The sequence below is a fragment of the Rhodamnia argentea genome, chromosome 5, assembly GCF_020921035.1.
Source record: "Rhodamnia argentea isolate NSW1041297 chromosome 5, ASM2092103v1, whole genome shotgun sequence".
Lineage (NCBI taxonomy): Eukaryota > Viridiplantae > Streptophyta > Magnoliopsida > Myrtales > Myrtaceae > Rhodamnia > Rhodamnia argentea.
The window spans coordinates 1,101,763-1,119,650 of NC_063154.1; the positions used below are offsets into that span (position 1 = coordinate 1,101,763).

General features: G+C 39.3%; 2 protein-coding genes across 3 annotated transcripts; one reads left to right on the top strand and one right to left on the bottom strand.

Annotated features, from left to right (window-relative positions):
* Positions 1-6,558: 6,558 nt before the first annotated feature.
* On the top strand, positions 6,559-11,452 carry LOC115742286 (ubiquitin carboxyl-terminal hydrolase 24). Of its 2 annotated transcripts, XR_004015544.2 has the most exons (8): positions 6,559-6,923; positions 7,666-8,328; positions 8,480-8,667; positions 9,236-9,483; positions 9,885-10,030; positions 10,455-10,631; positions 10,940-11,197; positions 11,248-11,452. XR_004015544.2 is itself a non-coding variant. In XM_030676481.2 (7 exons), the coding sequence occupies exons 1-7, from the start codon at positions 6,909-6,911 to the stop codon at positions 11,126-11,128; spliced, it is 1,626 nt and encodes a 541-aa protein (XP_030532341.1). In that variant the 5' UTR covers positions 6,559-6,908; the 3' UTR covers positions 11,129-11,452. The 2 variants fall into 2 exon arrangements, 1 of the variants encoding a protein (XP_030532341.1); XM_030676481.2 differs by having other exon boundaries at positions 10,940-11,452.
* A 1,856-nt stretch (positions 11,453-13,308) lies between these two features.
* LOC115742351 (protein JINGUBANG) lies at positions 13,309-15,123 on the bottom strand. Its single transcript, XM_030676580.2, has 2 exons — positions 13,659-15,123; positions 13,309-13,603 (listed from the first exon to the last, which is right to left on the bottom strand). The coding sequence occupies exon 1, from the start codon at positions 14,987-14,989 to the stop codon at positions 13,736-13,738; it is 1,254 nt and encodes a 417-aa protein (XP_030532440.1). The 5' UTR covers positions 14,990-15,123; the 3' UTR covers positions 13,309-13,603; positions 13,659-13,735.
* Positions 15,124-17,888: the final 2,765 nt, after the last annotated feature.

Genomic DNA, 17,888 nt, shown 5'->3' on the forward strand with positions numbered 1-17,888 from the left:
ATTTTTCTTGTTGGTGTTAATTAGGGGGTTTGTGGACTTTTGTGGCTCTCCACGGCACTTTCAAACTAATAGGTTTCATGTTGCGTCAATTTGAACTTTCTCGATCTATTCAATTACGACCTTATAATGTAATCGCATTCTCCGGTCCAACCACTGTTTTTGTTTCTGTATTCTTGATTTATCCACGAGGTCGGTCTGATTGGTTCTTTTCGCCTAGTTTTGATGTAGCAGCTATATTTCGCTTCATCCTTTCTTTTTTCAAGGTTTCATGATTGGATATTGAACCCATTTCATATGATGGGAGTTGCTGGTGTATTGGGCATTGATCTCCTATCCATTATTCATGGCGCTACGTAGAAAATACTTTATTTGAAGATGATGATGGTGCAAATACATTCCGTGCTTTTAACCTAAATCAAGCGAAAGAAACTTATTCAATGGTCAGTACTAATCACTTTTGGTCCCAAATCTTTGGGATTGCTTTTTCCAATAAACGTTGGTTACATATCTTTATGTTACTTGTACCAAGAACCAGTTTATGGATAAGTGCTCTTGAAGTAGTCAATCTAGCTATGAACCTACGTGCCTATTACTTCGTTTCCCGGAAGATATGTGCAGTGGAAGATCCTGAATTTGAGACTTTCTACACCAATAATATTCTCTTAAACGAAGGTCTTCATGCTTAGAATGCTACTCAAGATCAGCCTCATGAAAAAGCTTATATTCCCTAAGGAGGCTCTACCCCGTGGAAACGCTCTTTAATGGAACCGTAGCTTTAAGCTGGTCATGGTTTCGCTTGGTGGGTCGGGAATGTACGAGTTATTCCGATAAACTGTTGGGGGCTCATGTAGCCCATGCCAAATTAATCATATTATGGGTCGGAGCAATTAACCTATTTGAAGTAGCTCATTCTGTAATAGAAAAGCCCATGTATGAATAACAATTAATTTAACTTCCTCACTTAGCTACTCTAGGTTGGGGGTAGGTGATAACATATCGTCATACAATCAATTTTGAGGATATTTTCCTCAATTTGAAATGTTTGTATTTAGAATTCTTTCCTTGATTTTAGGAAGTATTCTTTCCTTGATTTTAGTGATTTTCTCGATTTGAGGAATTATTCTTTTCTTGATTTGAGGAATCACTTTCGTCTTCATCTGTGATTATGTATCTATTTAAACTCATTACATACATCAATAGAAGAACAAGAAAAATCAAAATTCAAAAGTTTCTTTTACTTCTTAATGGTATTAGAGCTCTCTGCATAATAACATTTCTGTGATCCTACTTCTTCTTCCTCATGGCTCTTTCAACTAATCCCGAAGCTACCGGCAATGTTAATGCAGATGCTACTGGCTCTATTAATACCCCGGTTCGGTCCCCACCTATTGTGATTTCGAACATTTCCAACCTCATCCCAATCAAACCGAATGCCTCAAATTATCTTTTTTGGAAATCTTTGTTCACACCTTTTTTGCGTGGTAATTGCATGATGCATCATGTTGATGGCTCTATTCCCGTATCTTCACCTGATGATCCTACATATCCAACTTGGTTTGAAAAAGTCCAGTTGATGTTATCCTAGATCAACGCAACATTAAGTGACTCTGCTCTTCCGTATATTGTCAAACTCACCTTCGCTAGGCAAGCATGGGAGCTATTCAATAATAGATATGCCTCTACGGCGCTTGCCCATGTGATGTCCCTCAAACGGGTGCTTATTCAACTCAAGAAGGGCACTCAATCTATGGCTGATTATCTCCAAGAATTTAAGGTCATCTCTGACCAACCGGCTGCCCGTGGCTTTTCCCTAAGCGAGGATGATATGCTTATTCACTTCGTCGATGGGCTGCCACCATCATATCACCAATTCTATTCCTTGGTTCGTATTCGTGCTAGAACATCGACCCTATCTCGGGAAGAACCGCATACACTATTAATTTGTGAAGATCTCTCTTTAACCGACGATACACCACCAACGGTCTCAACTCGATCCGCTGCATTGGATGCTTCCAAGCCTTCTAGGCCCAACAACTCTCATCAATTCTCTTAGGGTCGCGACCATGCATCATCTCATGGTACATTTTCTCCACGTCGGCAGTCATCCGGATCCTCCAAATCGGTGCAACAACGACCATCACCCCAAAGGTCAACAAAAATTTCAAAATTAGGGTGTTCGTCCACAATGTTAGATTTGCAATCGTATGGGACATATTGCCATCGATTGTTATCACCGAATGGATTACACCTATCAAGGTCGCCATCCACCGGCAAAATTGCAACGATGGCAGCCCACGCCTCTACCCTACCCAACACTTGGTACACCGACACCGCAGCTACTCATCATCTCACCTTAGATCTCGAAATTCTACACATTTCAACCGCTTACGAAGGTAATGATACTGTTGAGATAGGTAATGGTCATGTTATGCCCATTGCACATGTTGGTTCCACCACCATATCATCCTCTTTATCACCTCTTCACCTAAAATCTATATTCCATTATCCCACGACTTCACACAATTCACTCTCTATTTTATCACTTTTCCAAAGATAACAACCGTCTATTTAACTTTGATGCCTCTGGTTTTTGTATTAAGGATAAGGCCCGGGGAGGATATCTGTATCAAGGGCCGATTGAGAACGGCTTGTACCCATTTCGCATTCCATCATCATCCACCGCTCCAAAGGCTCATTACGGTTCCTCCATCACCACGGATCAATCGCATGCATGTCTTGGTCACCCCTCTCATAATATTCAACGGGTTATTCTCTCAATTGTTTCTGTTCGCGGTGGATTCTCGTATTTTCTTTGGCTCCAACCCCGTTTCTTGGAGTGCTAAGAAACAGGCCATGGTAGCATGTTCTTCATCCGAAATTGAGTACCGGTGTCTAGCTCACACTACAGCTGAATTAGTTTGGCTATGCTCCATATTACGTGAACTACATTGCCCACTCCTTAAACCACCCACCATCCGGTGTGTTAATATTTCCGCAATTTCTCTCGCCTATAATCCAATTTTTCATTCAAGAGCGAAGCATGTTGCGGTTGATTTTTATTATGTCGGGGAGTTAGTTGGGTATAAGATTCTAAATGTTCAATTTATCTCCAAGAAAGATCAAATTGCAAATTTGTTCATAAAATGTCTAAGTTCTAATCGCATTAGATATTTGCAGAACAAGCTTCACCTTCAGCCAACCGTGTTCAACTTGTGGGGGGATGATAACATATCGTCATGAAATCAATTTTGAGGATATTTTCCTCAATTTGAAATGTTTGTATTTAGAATTTTTTGCTTGATTTAGGAATTATTCTTTCCTTGATTTGAGTGATTTCCTTAATTTGAGGAATTATTCTTTCCTTGATTTGAGGAATCACTTTCGCATTCATTTGTGATTATGTATCTATTTAAACTCATTACATACATCAATAGAAGAACAAGAAAAATCAAAATTCAAAAGTTTCTTTTACTTATTTCGTAAGTCCGGGTGGGGAAGTTATAGATACATTTATATATTTTGTATCTAGAGTACTTTACTTAATTTCGTCCGCAATGTTAGGCTCTGGCGATATTTATCATGCACTTCTGGGCCTCGAGACTGTTGAAGAATCTTTTCTATTCTTTGGTTATGTATGGAATGATAGAAATAAAATGACCACAATTTTGGGTATTCACTTTATCTTAATAGGTATAGGTGCTTTTCTTCTACTATTTAAGGCTCTTTATTTTGGAGGCATATATGATACCCGGGCTACGGGAGGGGGAGATGTAAGGAAAATTACTAACCCGACCCTTAGTCCAAGTGTTATATTTGGTTATTTACTAAAATCTCCTTTTGGAGGAGAAGGATTGATTGTTAGTGTGGACGATTTGGAAATAAACTGCTCCCACCACTTCCCCATCATAGGCGCTCAAATATAGTATCCCCACTCAAACATGATGGGCTTGATCACATTCTGTTAAGAACATATAAGGCATGCAACATTCATCCACTTTTTTTTTTATTTTTTTCGTCGAATAAATCTTTATTGACATTACTAAGCAAAACTCGAAGAACCCACAAGTTGGGCTTCGTTACATAAAACTAAAAGGTCCAAAAGGACGTGGGGAGGTTTAGGGCGCGCATGACAACATTTCTACTTCAAAAATCAACTTCTGGTCAAAAGTTGATTTTTGTACTTCTGCGTCAGAAGTTGATTTCTGATAAGAGAAATTCGTTTGGTAGCGATTGAAAATTTCTATTTCAGAAATATTATTAACAAAATCTTCTATGAAAAATTGTTGTTGGTGATCGAAAAATTTCTCCTTCATTTTTAAACATTTTGAATTTCTTTAGAAATATTTTTTTATTAAAAAATATTATTTAACTTTTAAAAATAAAAAAAAATTGTTATTTACTTTTTTCTTCGGCTGTAGGAGACAATGACTTAGTAGCGATAGTAGACGGAAGATTGCGGTGGCAAGCGACATGGGGTGGCGATTGTGGGCGGCGGTCGTGGGTGGTGGCCGGCGAAGTTCGGTAGCGGTTGGTAGCGGGTGGCAATGGTTGTGGGCGGCGATAGACGTCGGCCGGCAGGTGTCGGCGATGGGTGGCGACCGGTAGAGGTTTATGATGGGCAATAGTTGGCGACGAGGGGCGGTCGACCATGGCGGTGGTTGCGAGTGGCGGTGGGTGGCGGCGACCAGCAAAGGTTTGAGGTGGGTAGCGACGGGGGATGGTCGGCAGTTAGCAGTAGTCGCAAGAAATGATGGGTGGCCCCGGCGGTGGGCGGCGACAGCAATGGTCAACGGTGGTCACGGTTAGTGGCGGGGGGGTGGGCGGTAGCCACCGACGATGGTGGGTGACGACGGAGGTCGGCGGAGGCGGGCGTGGTTGCAAAGAGGGTGAAGGCATAATGAAAAAAGAGTGAGCTGGGATGTATTTCTTGAGTTGAGAAGCAATTCTTTTTTGACTTTTCAAATTGGGGAAAAACAGGTTTGAAGTGAAAATTCACTTCAAAAGTAGAAATTTCTTTCGTAAATAAAAATTTTCACCCAATGGATTTTTACTTTAGAAGTTATATTACCAAACAGATTACCGCTTCAAAAGTTCTATTCCGTAAGTAATTCTGGAGCAAAAATTTACGACCAAGAGTGTTATCATGCGCACCCTTAGATGACCAATTGTTAGGGAGGGCTTTTGTCCTGGGGAGTTTGGCGACCCAATTGCAACCGAATTGGTTTCTCTATGGCAATAGACAACTTGGATATCAGAAATGAGAAAGCATGCCACAACACACTAATAACCGCATGGCTTCCCCCTCAAACCGATTCGTGCTCTCATATTCGAGTGCTCTTGTCGGTTTTTTTGGAAAATTTCCAATTAAGGGTCAAAAGTACCCTCATTTTCTTAAATAAGGGTTTGAAGTGGGCTTTACTTCAAATAAGGGTCTCAAGTGCTTAAATCGTTTCAAAGAAGTGCATGAACGAAGGGTAAAAGACAAAAATACCTAATCCATACAAATTGAGTTTTTTCGAATAGAATGGAAAGGGATTAATAATAGATTTTAACCTTCGTTCCCTTCACGAATTAGCATAAATAGATTGATATATTTGTTGACAAAAATTGAAATTGCAAAATTTCCAAAAAGAAAATGAAGAATCATAATTACACAACAATCCTAATCTCCGTTACTCTCATTTTTCTTTTGGTTTTTTTGTCTCGGCATCTTTCCTTTTGATAAATTCTTAAATTACATGCAATTTTTACAAGGTGAAGTATGTTTCAAAAGTTATGGGCGTGCATGACAACACTTTTCTTGAGCAAAAGTTGATTTTTCTTCTTCTTGAGAGAAATATTTTTTTTTTTTACTTTTTCAAGTGGCTCCAAAACTATTTTTGGAGCAAAAAAATGCTCCAAAATTAGAAAAGTAAAGTTGCATAACCAAACGGATTTCTACTTCGTAAATTGTGTAACTCGAACGGATTTTTGCTCTAAAAGTGCTTCCGGAGTAAATATTTTACTTCATAAATGTTGTCATGCGTGCCATAATATTCTCATTCTCCTTTCTTTTGACTAGCAAAAGAGCATAAGCCATTATGCCTTTTGATTCGAAAATGTAATTAGATAAAATAATATAAAATACATAATTGACTCATATTTCTTTTATTGTTCATGTAATAACATAAATATCAATATTCTTCTATTGATTATCACTTCGCTTCACACATAAATCAGGGGTAGTTTAATTTAAAAAGTAAAATATGAATTTTCATAAAAGTTAAATAAGTTAGGTTAAATTTTAAAAAGCAAGCGAATTTCGAGGAACCGGATTTTTAATTATCTTAATTTATTTTAATAGGCAATCCTATTTATATCTTAATAATACAAACTAAAAATGCATCTTAAGGAGTTGCGAGGGTTGTACATTTATTTATTTTTGGTAATCATATATGTGCATTTGTAATTTTACATGGTTAAAGATATATTTTTGGTAACTAGACATTGTACCTTAGCTCAAGATAAATGTTAATCTTAATACTAATATAATATAAAAACACAATAATTTTTTGCGAAGAACCTGCTCTCTCTCCCTCTCTCTCCCCCAAGTTCTCCTTTCTCAGCTTCAGGAAACCAGAGAGAAAACCAAACCCTAGCTTCTTGGTTCCGTTTCTCTAGTCGGTCGATGCTCCGTTGTGGCGAGCCAGTGAAGGGCCAAAGAGAGGGTTCCGTCGTTAAATGCTCTCTCTGCTCCTCCTCTCCAATTTCATGTCTACCATCGGCTTCTTCTATACCCCCCCTCTCTCTCCTGGGCTCGCAAAACCCCTGATTTCTCATTCCTTTCGCATACGATTCGGACATTGCCGGAAGTGCTGGGGTGATCTGGGATTGTTTGGAATATATAGAGACGTCTGTGCGCCTGAAACATGAGTGATTCCAAGGTGCGTCTCCTCGTAACGAACTGAGAATGTGGCGCGACTCGTGAGTTTGATTGATGGGTCGTTTCTGTAATGGGTATGAGTTGATTGTGATCGTGGGTGAGTGTCTGTATGTTAATTGACGTCAAAGGGTTGGGGCTTTCTGAGTTTTTCTGGTCTGGGGAGTTCAATATTGTCGCTTGTTTCTAAGTTTTTGGAAAATTTGTCTCTGTTATTGCTGCTTGTTTCTCCAAGTTGTGGCTATCTTTTGGTCAATTTCAAGTGGGTTCAATGACGGATGAAGATGCATAGCTTTCGAGGTTGTGCTGGTGTATAGTTAGCTTCATCAGCATAAGTTCTGAGCTGGATATTGATGATTAAACGCAATTAATGTGAGGACCATGGATATCCATGCGAGTCTTTTTGCTCCAGGCTAGTTACTTTCATTTTCTTGTTTTGTTCCCAGGTCAAATAGGAGACAGTATTTTGATGTATAATGTATTCTCGTCTTTGAGATGATGCTTCCTTTCGAAAGAGTCTGTTTCGTGGAAAGAACCAGGAAAGGCTTACACTTTCATGATACTGGGAAAATATGTCACTCTCTTGAGAAATATTCAAGTGTTGAATTAACAGTGTGTATATTCACATGATCCTATCAAAAAGAACATATATATGAAGAGTCATTATAATTTTCCTTTTTGAACTTTGCAGTTGACTTATTTTAATCTGGACATGAAGTTTTTATCTCTTCATAATGCTTGAGCAGGTAGTTCTCTTTGGTTCATTCACTGAAGACGAAACTAAGTCATTGCTGCTAAGGCAGTCTTCCAAAAGTGCTGAAAAGGCTGCTGATAAGAGAGAACTACGAATAGGCTCATTTCCCAATGTCAATAGCGATGATCGATCCAGCAGATATGTGGATTCTTCAGGGGGGTTAATAGCTTTTGGGAGCTTAAAACCTTTAAAGAAACATGCAGAATCAGATGTAGCAAAGGCAAAGAGCCATGCACTGATAGCTTCAGGTATTCCAAAAGAAAATGGAAACTTCAATCACATCCATGTTTCCTCTAGTAGTAATGGGGGGAAAGAAGTAGAAGTAGATAGTATCAGTTCAACATCCATAAGCGGATCCCTAAATGGAGACAGTCCCTCTTGTCACTCTCAAAAGTCAATGTTTCGTGTTCTTGATGATGAAGAAGCAAAAGGCGGCGACCTGAATTGTGTTATTGGGGATTTTCCACGGATGGTGTCTAAGGAGGGAATTCTGAACGAATCAAATGGGTCTGTGCCATGTTTGAAGGACCTACTTCCACGAGGCTTAATTAATTCTGGTAACTTGTGTTTTCTTAATGCGACTCTACAAGCTCTTCTCTCCTGTGCTCCTTTTGTGCGGCTCTTGCATGACCTCAAGCAGCGAGACATTCCAAAGGTTTGTTGCGCTCATCTTACTTGTTTACATTTACAGGAGCTGTTGCAGAGCATTAACACGATGATGATTTCTTGCCTCAGTTTTATGAACTCCTCATTGCTTCAGTTCATCTTTCATCTGACTGTGCTCTCCTTGCACTTGGTTTGACTAGGTTAGTTATCCCACTTTAGTTGCATTCACTGAGTTCATCTCTGAATTCGAGATGCCTGCTGGCTCAAGCTCAAACAGAAAGGACCTCAATTCTCTGGAGACTGGAAGGCCTTTTAACCCTGCTATGTTTGGAGCCGTGCTGAAGAGTTTTACTCCAGATGTGCCAAATAGCATGTCATCAAGGCCTAGGTTTGTTCATTTTGCTAATTAATTGTTTAACTTTTTTAGCGGAACCGATCATTTTATAGCCTGCAACTATCGCTTGACGTTCATGTTGCCTTGAAGTTCTGTCAGTTGCTGTCTTCAATGTATATACATGAACACTGTACTTGAAACACAGGTAAAGGAATTTGTTTAATGAAGATGCATTATTCTTGGTGCTAGTGCTTTTTAGATGACTGATTTGGATATGTTAATGCCCTAAGATTCTCTTACTTTGTAAGATCTTCCTTGTCAAGAGTGGCTTATGTTGTTGGTTGGCTCACTTGTTTCTGCAAGACTTCAACAGCATGTTTAAGCAATAAAGTGTTTGAAATATCATAATTATATTGTTGGGTTGCTGAATGCCATGGCTAATTTAGCAAAGGAAAGCATGAGCTTAGACATCCTGATGACACAAGAAAAGGGAAACTATTATCTTGCTGAGAATGGAATGAAATACTTTTGTTTTAAAAAGACCATTTCTCATTTTTTTAGCATTGTGTAAGTGATATGAAAAATGTCTCTAAGTTGGTTTCTATTGTTATTGTTGCTGTAGGCAAGAAGATGCACAGGAATTTCTAAGCTTCATCATGGATCAAATGCATGATGAATTACTTAAGCTTGGTGGGAATTGTTTGTTAGTTAATGGGGGAAAATCATCTTTAGTTTCTTCTGTGGAAGATGATGAATGGGAGACGGTTGGCCCAAAGAACAAATCGGCAGTGACTAGAACACAAAGTTTTGTCCCATCAGAACTGAGTGATATCTTTGGTGGACAATTGAAAAGTGTGGTGAAGGCAAAAGGTACGCACTATAGTTATATGATGATAAAGTCATGGCTTTTACTGTTTAAAGTACTTTGGTGCTTTCTCTTGGTCCTTGTATATTCATCGGATGCATCGGTTACTGCTTTCTACCACGGTAGTTGTGTGAGATTTGTTTTTCTGTTCAGGAAAAAGAAACTTGTTTGTTCTTTAATTTGGTTCTATTCCATAACTGTTAAACTGTGATCTTTTTGGGCATTTTAGCCTTATATCTGCTTGGCTGAGCTGAGTTTGAATCTAGATGGTGTTGGCGATATCTAAACATGGATGGAAGAGCTGCTTCTACATGCTGATTTTCTAATCTAGTTGTTCATTACTTTGTTTTGGTCAATAAAGCTCTCTCAAAGTGATAATTTCTGGATCTCTGTATCTCTGGTTCAGGAAATAAAGCTTCTGCAACTGTTCAACCCTTTCTCTTGCTACATCTAGATATTTGCCCAGAGGCTGTTCATACTATTGAGGATGCGCTTCGATTGTTCTCAGCACCAGAAACTCTCGAGGGATATAAACCATCAGCAAGCGGAAAGGTTGTCTGAACCGACGAGTCATTACGTATTACTATTTTAATCTTTATTGTGGAACATGAAATTTTGATGGACTGAATCTTTTTATGGTCATTAGATTGTGAAACCATATTGATTTGGTTATGCATGTTTCTTATGATGTATATGTAACTATTTAATATCACGTCATGTTAACGTTGTTGCATCTGCTTTCTTTTCCTTTCTGCATATTGTTTTCTCCTTAATGAGTATGATTGTCTCGCCTTTTCTGGTACTGTCTGTAGGGTAGTGATAATTATTAATTCTCATTGGTATAGCAGTCCTTACAAACTAATCAGCTATTAGGTAGCATTACCTGAAATTTCACTTTTATGATATTTAAATCAGTGAACTTCAATTTTCATAGGACAAGCATCAAAATATTCTAATTAATTTCATCATTTAGCAGGCTAGTGTGGTGGCTGCAAGGAAATCCATCAAAATTCAAAAACTTTCCAACGTATTGATTCTGCACCTGATGCGGTTTGGGTATGGAAGCCAAGGAAGCACCAAGTTGCATAAAGCAGTGTATTTTCCCCTTGAATTGGTTTTGGGTCGTGAGCTGCTTGTGTCTTCATCTACAGAGGTGATGCTTTTCTCCAATTGTTAATTGCATGTCTTAACTATTTATTCTGCATATGCCATATGCTGCATTCTTGTCTACTTTTGAGGCTTTGAACTGGTAATTATGGTATTTAATTCTGTGTTGGAATCATCTTGTTGTCATAAAGCATTAGAGTGCCTTTTCCAGAATTTTTGTTTAGATGCATAGATGTAGATATGAGATATAGCTGTAAGTTTTGCAAATCAACTTAAGGACCTAACAGCTAGAAGTTGCTTTTATTAGTTGGGGTTATTATGATCTATATCAAGTGAAATGCTTTGCCTCTGCAGGGCCGCAAATACAAGCTTGTTGCTACTGTAACCCACCATGGCAGGGAGCCCACAAAGGGTCACTACACTACTGATACTCTGCACGCTAATGGCCAGTGGTTGCGGTTTGATGATGCATCTGTGACTGTTATTGGGACAAATAAGGTATTGCACGACCAGGCATATGTCCTCTTCTACAAGCAAGTTTAAGTGTGCAGAATGTTTATGGATGTGTGTACCTTTGTCAAAGGAAAGAGGCCTGCTGATTCGAGTAACTTATCAGTTGATAACAAAGTTATTACTATGAATCACTGGCAAAAAGCCAGATGTCATGGCTGTGTATCATTGTCCATTTATGTTGGGAAACTTGAGGTAGTTCTTGGCCTCCCTTTTCTGATGGTCTTCTGGGTGAGGTTGTAAATTTTTTTTGGGGGTTTGACATATTGTTAATGAATGGATTGTAGTTGAAATTTCTGCTACTTGGAGTAAATTAATTCTCAGTTTTGATATGGTTAAATTTTCGCTTTCCGTTAAGTGGTGTTGTGGATAAATGAGATGGGATGAATTTTTTGTGCTTGAAAGGTTGTTAACAGGCTATATTGAGCCCCTGAGGTTGGATGTTGCTAATTGAGGTTGAGGAATGTTTGATAGTGTCACTTTTAGCCTTTTAGGCGCTCACCCGTACGATTCAATGATGGGGTTTTGAACTCATTGCAATAACCGACATCGATCTGAAACCTTTACGATACCTGTGTGTTTTACCTGTTACCTGAAAATTAAGAAGACCCAGCCCGAAAAGACCCAAAAATTTCTGTTCGGTTCGGGTTGGTCCTGGAAATTTTTGCACCCCTGCTTTAGGCATCAATTTTCCCGTTGGGATTTTCATGGAAGCCCGCTCCTTCAATTTTTGTTATTAGGCATCTATTTCTGTCTTTTTAACATTGTCAAGTGGAAGTATTAACACGCCCTTAAATTGAAGCACAACTAAGTTTAGAGCAATTTCACTCTTCTTGTTATCCTTGACACTTGCATTGTCATCGCGATACCCCTTGCACGGTGCATTATGTGAATCCAATTTCTCGCTCAACCAATGCTGGCTGATCTGAGTGGAGGTCAAGTTGGCTCATCACAGCTGAGAAATAAAATTTTCTTTTTCCCTGGGGGCTAAGATTTTTGCTTGAACGTTTTGAATGGTCCCTCCAGATCTTTAGTAGCAGCAGGCAAATGTGGATGATGCAGTAAGCTAGTAGCTGAATTCCTTTTTGATATTTCTCAGTGGATCCTTGCTTTTCTCTTAGATATTTCGAAGAACTGTTCGTTCTTTGGAAAAAAGGCAAAAGAGTAGTCCAGGTTGGAACACTTTTGTTTGCTTTCTCTGGTGAGAAAATCAGAAGCTTCTCATGAACAATTGATTAGAAATTAGAAGGCCTTGTTAGAGGACGGCTTCTGTTTGGTGGCTCCTTTACTTTCACATGTACCAAAGAATCATTCTTAAGTTTGTTTTCAGAGTACTCTTATTTGAACAACATAAAGAAAACAGAGGAAGTTGGGACTTTATGTGCTTGGCTTGTTTTCTTTTACAGGAATCAAAGAACCAGTCTAAACTTTTACTACCGTGTTCCCTCCCTTGCTAGCGGACAATATTTTATGGTTTGATGGTGTGGCTAAAAAGCATAGTCCAAGCAGCTAGAAAACCTTGACAGGTTGTTGAACCGTGCCTGTTCGCTGCTTGGGGTTTCAGCAATCCTGTGATTGCTTAAAGATGAAGGATTTAGGTTCTTAAGCATTTAAGACTGTGGTGGTCCTGATTGCTGGGTCTGAGCTCGGCAACCGTCCATTCATTTTATAGTTCCTCATGATGAAATCATGACAGTAATGTACTAATTAGGGGGAAGGGATCAGAGATTTAACTGTAATGCCTATTCAGCTTCGAAAACTTATTCTTTAGTGATCTAACCTTGTCTAGTTACTATAATTTTCCTAATTGGAGTTTGTATTTTGAAGAAATTGTCAGAAGCGAGTAGGGCTAGCGGTCTAGCATCCTCAAATATAAACAGTGACGAAATAACAAAACAGGCATAAATTCACCTTAAGTTGGTATATCTGCAGAGGAAAATCTGACAAACGATGGGAAAGTCTTGTAAGACTGAGAACAAGACGATATTTTTTTGTCACAGCTCTAAATTGTGTTTGCTTGTGGTTTTTTAGCATCGATGTCTTCTTATGTTTTTCGGTGGGGTCTCATTGTCATGGAAGGAGGAAGCAAAGCATGTTTCAGATACTTGTTTGTTCTGGTATTATATATATTTTACCCCAACTCCAAATGAAAAGGCTTGGCTGGAGAAGAAGAATTAGCAGCATAAACAAGGAAAAGCTGCAACTTCATCATGTAACTAAAGAAAGGATGCTATTCATACTCTGAACATATCCTTAAATCACACTGGTTTCATATATAGAGAGTTATCATAAATCTGTGACACCTATAACGGGAAATAACAAACAATCCACTCTTCACTGGTATGTTCTAAACTTTGTCCAAACATAGAGAGAAAACCAAAGAAAAAAAAGGAAAGCAACGTATCTATTTTCTTGAACCCTATCTACCATTAAGTGTTGCACAAGGGGAAAGGGGAAAAAAGAAGAAGAAAAACTCAATAACTCCAAGACCCGGCTTCAGACTCTCAACAAAATGAATTGCAGACTCTTGTTCATCTTTCAAAGAACTATGAACATGTCTCAAAACTGATTTGAAGCACTGCAGGCAAAGAAAAAAGGCAGCAGCAGTGCCTCATAACTCTCAGCAATCTGAAACTTTTTCTAACCCAAAATAGAGCTCTTCTCTGTAATCATCAGTGTTGAAGTTGTGTCCTCTTTCTGGGCAGAGTACTTGGGAACCCACCATACCCTCAAACGTCTGTCAAGACCCCCACTATAGAGCATGAACCCTTCACCAACTCTGAGAGGTGATGCTTGCAGACACTTCACTGGCCCTTCATGGCCACTTATCAGGCCAACCTTACAAATCTGACCAAAAGCCTCTCTCTTCCATATGGCTATGCTTTTATCAGCAGAACCACTGCACAAGTACTCTCCCATCAAGCACATACACAAAACAGCCATCTGATGTGCGTTTTCCTCGCACACCAACTTCCAGCTCACAAGATTACTACTCCCCTCCCACCCCATAACATACCCATCTGACCCTCCTCCATAAACCCACTTCCCATCTTCCGAAACAATCACCGAATTTAGAGAAACATCCTTGTGGCCTTCCAAAATGCCCTTCAACGAGTGTGACCTCTTTGTTCCCTCCTTGCCCCAGGCTTTGATTTTCCCATCTGCAGAAGCTGAATACACAACCCCTTTGCATGCCACCAACCCATTAATAGCATCATCATGTGCCTTTATGGACTCCAAGCACTTCAGATCCGATACCCTCCACACTTTGAGGGTTTTGTCCCAAGACCCTGAATAGATGAAGTCGTGATGCACAGCCAAGCAAGAGATGCTATCCGCATGCTCAATCCACAACCTCTTGTGATGCCTCCTTGTGTGCACATAATTGCTCTGCTTCATGCACTTCCCCAAGTAGTCCTTCGTGGTGGGAAGCGTATCGACGAGCCTGAAAACATTCTCCGACCTCCTCGAGACCTTCCAAACTCTGATTCTGCTATCTTGATGTGCTGTGAACACCTTGTCGCCCACAGTCACAAGGGCTTTCACAGAGCCATCCCCTTGGCCAAACTTTGTGAATAGCCTCAAATCGGGCTGTTGCCACACTATGATGTCCTTGCCTTGTGAGGCACTCAAGATGAACTCCCCACACAAGGCCAAGCAAGAAACTGAACCCACATGGCCCGACAAAACTGCCAATGGCTTGTGCGACTGAAACCCGGAAAAGGGGGTGCAAGGTAGCCGATATTTCACGTCTCGCAGCTCGAACCGGTGAGAATTCGCAGGGCTATCCTCGGTTTCGCTGCCCAGGCTGCTGCTGCTGCTGCAGCTACTGCTTGTTACTGTTGCAGACAACAATGGAATGGAGACTGCAATATCTGAAACGTGAAGATCCATCGAAAGCAAAAAAATAAAGTGACTTTCTTGATTGGGGGGGGGCAGTTTTGAGAGACGTTGCGGAGAGATTACTGTGATGAACAATGATGGGTGTGTTATAAAGAGGAATTCTCTAAAGTGGAGCGGAGCTGTAAAGGACCAACACGGATTTCTTGAGGGAAAGGGTTTGCATAATTCGTCTCTTTTTAAATTGTTATTTCCTGGTGTGGGTTCAACGGCTACTTTGAAAACTCGTTGCTTTACTCAACGCAAATTAGGTTTGTTAAGAGGGACCACCACCCCCCTCTTCACTAATTACTTGACATATCCCAAGAATTCGAGGCCTTGTTGGACCCTTTTGGTGCACAGCTGTGCAACGGGAAAGTTTTGCCTTCCGCTCGAAATCTTCATCGCCTGATGTGAAGCAAAGAACGCATCTACGCATGCTTAAGAGTGATTGATAGGGATGAAGATCGTCGTTCAGGCTACAACGTGTTTACATTTAACAGTCAAATATTGTCCTTAAACAAATTCAGAAGAGGGGCCTCAATCGGCAAAAATGTGACATTGCTGCTCCATTCAAAGTTTTGGTAGTTTCTTGTCCTCGTTCAATGACGAAGAAAATTTGATTCCATCTTTATAATTATTCGGTTGACTAATCGGCATCTTCAAACGAATTGACGGTGGGAAGGTTCGAAGATCCATACCGTGTCCAACATTTTTTCTTGAATGTGGCGTAAATAAAATAAGAAAAGAATCAGACATAGGTCAAGCTCTTTACTGCAATTCTGGTATAAGATATGAACCCTTGAGCTTGACGCTCCTACCGGCTCCTCTACGTCCATAAACTATCTAGGGTTAGGTTGTTCAAGCTTAAAGTTTCATAATTTGACCAGATGGATGAACATTGGACGTGACCCATCTCTTGATTTCATTTAGTTTCATCAGGGGTTGTCTCTTTTTGGGTTAGGTCATTCACATGCACATCAAGTGAAAGTTACTCGTGAATTTGCACCTGGCAAACTGATTAACTTTCACTCTTTTGGTTTAATTTCCCAAACTAGACTAAGCTATGATTTAGTGTAAAGAGAAAGACGTGTGAGGGAAAAATCACGATTAGCAATGTCCTTTCTTCCCAAAAATCTTCAGAAATTTTTCGAAGCATCGACTCGTCCATCGACTCATAACAATCCTCTAGATTTGCCGTGGGAATCTTGGCCAGATACTATACTACTCGACACCAAATTACAAGTTAGTGAAGAGTGACCTAACTGATTTATTTATTCTCCACATGGGTCACACTCTCTAGTAAATAAGGCATTCTCTTTCTGTGAGCTAAGCTAACAATTATGCAATCATTTTATATTTTATATTCCTAATCATGGACCTATTTGGCTCCCTAATCCTCCCGTTGACTCTTCTCTCCCGCTAATCAGGACTTGAATCGTTACTTTATAGTGATATAATCGATCCACCCAGAAAATTAAAAAATAATAATGATTATTAATGTGTTATATTTTTACAGAATAAATCAATATGGGTTGTGAAAATTATTCAGGCTCACATTTTTTTTTTTTTTGGAAATTCAGGCTCAGAAATTACATGAGAGAGTTTTTGACTCTTTTTTTCGGTTTTAGCCGCAAGAAAGAGTTTTTGACTTTTCAACATAAGGACACCTGAATAAGTTAAAGTTGTTTTACTGAATAAATTTCATTAAACTAACGTCTCTCGTTTACCTTGTGCTCCATAGTATTCAAAACATCCGTCCTAGAAGCATGGTGGTCGGCTGTCTATTGTAATTCCAAAGTCGTGTTTAGACTATAAAAAATCAATATAAGCTTTGGAACTTGAAGGAGGAGCATGATTGAATCATTTTACACTTATAATTAGTAATACAGCCACGTGTAATCATTAACTAATAAAAAGCTGTCGAATTTTCTTCCAATGAGGAGTGGGTCGTGAGTTTGGATTGTCTTTTAAATCGGAAAAATACTATTGTATATGTTTAAAAAACTTTTAAACTCATTTTAAGCAAGTATATCACAGATTCCTCTCTCGTTCGAAGCAACTTCGAGCCACCTTGTTAACAAAGTATTCATGAAGATCAATCTTTTAAAAGATTTCGATATTTAATGTTATCTAGAATGAGAATCTTAGTGATTTTCCATGTTCAAAGATTGGCGTTGGTCGGGTTTCTCTTAGTCATGATCAAAAAGATGGTAATAGTATATGACATTTTGTTTGTAGCTAGCCCCATAGAGTTGATGTTCACACACTACGACATCAGATTCAATTCATGCAGACGGTCACATTATGGTCAACAAACATTGCGCAGTTAGGTCGGTGGTCTGCAGCGACAGTAACCTTCTCTCGAACGTAATTGTATCAACAATATATAACAGTAATTAGCATTTTTCAGTTACCATGAACATTCATTACCAATTAGCATAAGCAAAGTTTCATTTCTTTTCTCCCATCACTTTAACCATCTTCCACTCCCACAGTGACCTCTATCACAATTAACATGCGTATCTCTCTAAGTTTGGTAGATTTGGAGCTACTACCAAGTGCCCTTACACGGTACAACTTAATGGAATCGAGGATAAACAAATCGAACACGATCATGACCTGCAGGTTATGTAAATCCCAGTCAAAATCATCAATCTTCGGTCTAGGTCACGTCAATTAGGGATAATCAATTCCAGGGTGAATGGTCCCCACTCAGAAATCGAGAACTACCCACGTCATCAATTCAGTCCTGACATTCAGGTTTTCAAAACATAATTATTCTGAAAAGGTTAATATTAAAATCATAAAGTTAGAAACATATATGTGTAGTCTGGGTGGTCCTTGGGGGAAATTCCACACCTGCAATTGATCAGTAATCACCAGTTTCCATCTATTGGAACCGGGAACCGAT